Source organism: Limulus polyphemus, unplaced genomic scaffold, assembly GCF_000517525.1.
Source record: "Limulus polyphemus unplaced genomic scaffold, Limulus_polyphemus-2.1.2 Scaffold3790, whole genome shotgun sequence".
NCBI lineage: Eukaryota > Metazoa > Arthropoda > Merostomata > Xiphosura > Limulidae > Limulus > Limulus polyphemus.
In genome coordinates, this window is record NW_013669400.1 from 108,975 (window position 1) to 111,452 (window position 2,478).

The following is a 2,478-nucleotide window of genomic DNA, read 5'->3' on the forward strand; positions in this document are numbered from 1 at the left end:
TGACCATTTAGTTAGTTCACACAGAAATTATTGTCACTTAGTTATAGTCACCCTTTAGTTAGTTCACACAGAAATTATTGTCACTTAGTTATAGTCACCCTTTAGTTAGTTCACACAGAAATTATTGTCACTTAGTTATTGTCACCCTTTAGTTAGTTCACACAGAAATTATTGTCACTTAGTTATAGTCACCCTTTAGTTAGTTCACACAGAAATTATTGTCACTTAGTTATAGTCACCCTTTAGTTAGTTCACACAGAAATTATTGTCACTTAGTTATAGTCACCCTTTAGTTAGTTCACACAGAAATTATTGTCACTGAATATTAGTTAACACTTTGTTCAGTTCACACAACACACAGAAATTATTGTCACTGAATATTAGTTAACACTTTGTTCAGTTCACACAACACACAGAAATTATTGTCACTGATATTAGTCAACACTTTGCTCAGTTCACACTACACACAGAAATTATTGTCACTGAATATTAGTCAACACTTTGCTCAGTTCACACTACACACAGAAATTATTGTCACTGAATATTAGTCAACACTTTGCTCAGTTTACACAACTCACATAAATTATTGTCACTGAATATTAGTTAACACTTTGCTCAGTTTACACGACACACATAAATTATTGTCACTGAATATTAGTTAACACTTTGCTCAGTTTACACGACACACATAAATTATTGTCACTGAATATTAGTTAACACTTTGCTCAGTTCACACAACTCACAGGCCCCCAGTGGCACAGCGGTATGTCTGCGGACTTACAACGCTAGAAACCGGGTTTCGATACCCGTGGTGGGCAGAGCACAGATAGCCCTTGTGTAGGTTTGCGCATAATTAAAAACAAACAAACACAACTCACAGAAATTATCGTCACTGAATATTAGTTAACACTGCTCAGTTCACACAACACAGAAATTATCGTCACTGAATATTAGTTAACACTTTGCTCAGTTCACACAACACACAGAAATTATCGTCACTGAATATTAGTTAACACCTTGCTCAGTTCACACAACACACAGAAATTATCGTCACTGAATATTAGTTAACACTTCGTTCAGTTCACACAACAGCGGAAAGTAATTACCGTGAGAGTCAGAATAAGCTGAAAACAACAACAAAAAACAACAACATTACTGAGCTGTACTATCGACATGGAATATTGGTAATAGTCATGAAAACAACAACATTACTGAGCTGTATTATCGACATGGAATGTTGGTAATAGTCATGAAAACAACAACATTACTGAGCTGTATTATCGACATGGAATGTTGGTAATAGTCATGAAAACAACAACATTACTGAGCTGTATTATCGACATGTAATATTGGTAATAGTCGTGAAAACAACAACATTACTGAGCTGTATTATCGACATGGAATATTGGTATTAGTCATGAAAACAACAACATTACTGAGCTGTATTATCGACATGGAATATTGGTAATAGTCATGAAAACAACAACATTACTGAGCTGTATTATCGACATGGAATATTGGTAATAGTCATGAAATAATCTATATGTAAAGGTAAAACTTTGCGACGTAGAAACAAAATACAGGCATCATGGTTAGATAAGATGATGGGTTAAAGGTTGACGTAGCTAAAACGTAAAAAAAAACAACAAAAAAAAAACAAAAACGTGTGAGATAACTGAGTACAATTAGCTGGCTACTATTAGAATGTCCGCTTTTTAACCTTTCAAAATATCAACATGAACTGAATGTAATCATCTCTAGCGATCTGTGAATGGTAGCAGAACGAACGTTGTCACGGTTCAAAATCATCGTACCTCCATTATGCTCTGGTTTATCTCCGTTTCGTTGTACACCAGGTACTTGCTTCTCTCCAGATAAAGTTGAGGTGGTGGGAACGCTGGTGGTTCTATTTTTAGAACCTTGTACAATTCCTGTTGGTGTCCAATCTTGTTCGCAGGCGCTATCCGGAGATGGTACTCGGGCAACTCCACCGGTCGTCATGACTACCTCCATCTTGTTGCTGTGGGCACCAGTGTTAAGGGAAGTACGAAGAGGATGGAGATTCTGATCTGATGGCATGGTATAAATGAGACCATTCCTGAAACAAAACCGACAAAGAAAGAAAATTACAATTGGAAACCGTCTCTATGAAACATATTCCAAAAACATCTTCTGTTACATATTAAAATATGTCACATGCAGTGGGCTTTATACAAATCGGTACCCTATCAAAGTATACAAGTAGCTATCCCTAATTTTGAAATGATAAATTGGAGGGAAGACTGCTTGGTTAAAAGCATCAACTGCCAACTACTACTGGAGGGAAGACAGCTTAGGTAAAGGCATCAACTGCCAACTACTACTGGAGGGAAGACATCTTAGTTAAAGGCATCAACTGCCAACTACTACTGGAGGGAAGACAGCTTAGGTAAAGGCATCAACTGCCCAAACGTACTACTGGAGGGAAGTACAGTCTTT

At 36.8% G+C, this 2,478-nt stretch overlaps 1 protein-coding gene across 1 annotated transcript in view; it reads right to left on the bottom strand.

The window, feature by feature from the left end:
* Nucleotides 1–2,316, bottom strand: part of LOC111088449 — a 4,521-nt gene extending 2,205 nt beyond the window's left edge. Inside the window, exon 1 of the mRNA XM_022398591.1 lies at nucleotides 1,815–2,316. Coding sequence (XP_022254299.1) covers nucleotides 1,815–2,079 — 265 coding nt within the window. The 5' untranslated portion in view covers nucleotides 2,080–2,316. The remainder of the gene's footprint in view (nucleotides 1–1,814) is intronic.
* Nucleotides 2,317–2,478: the final 162 nt, after the last annotated feature.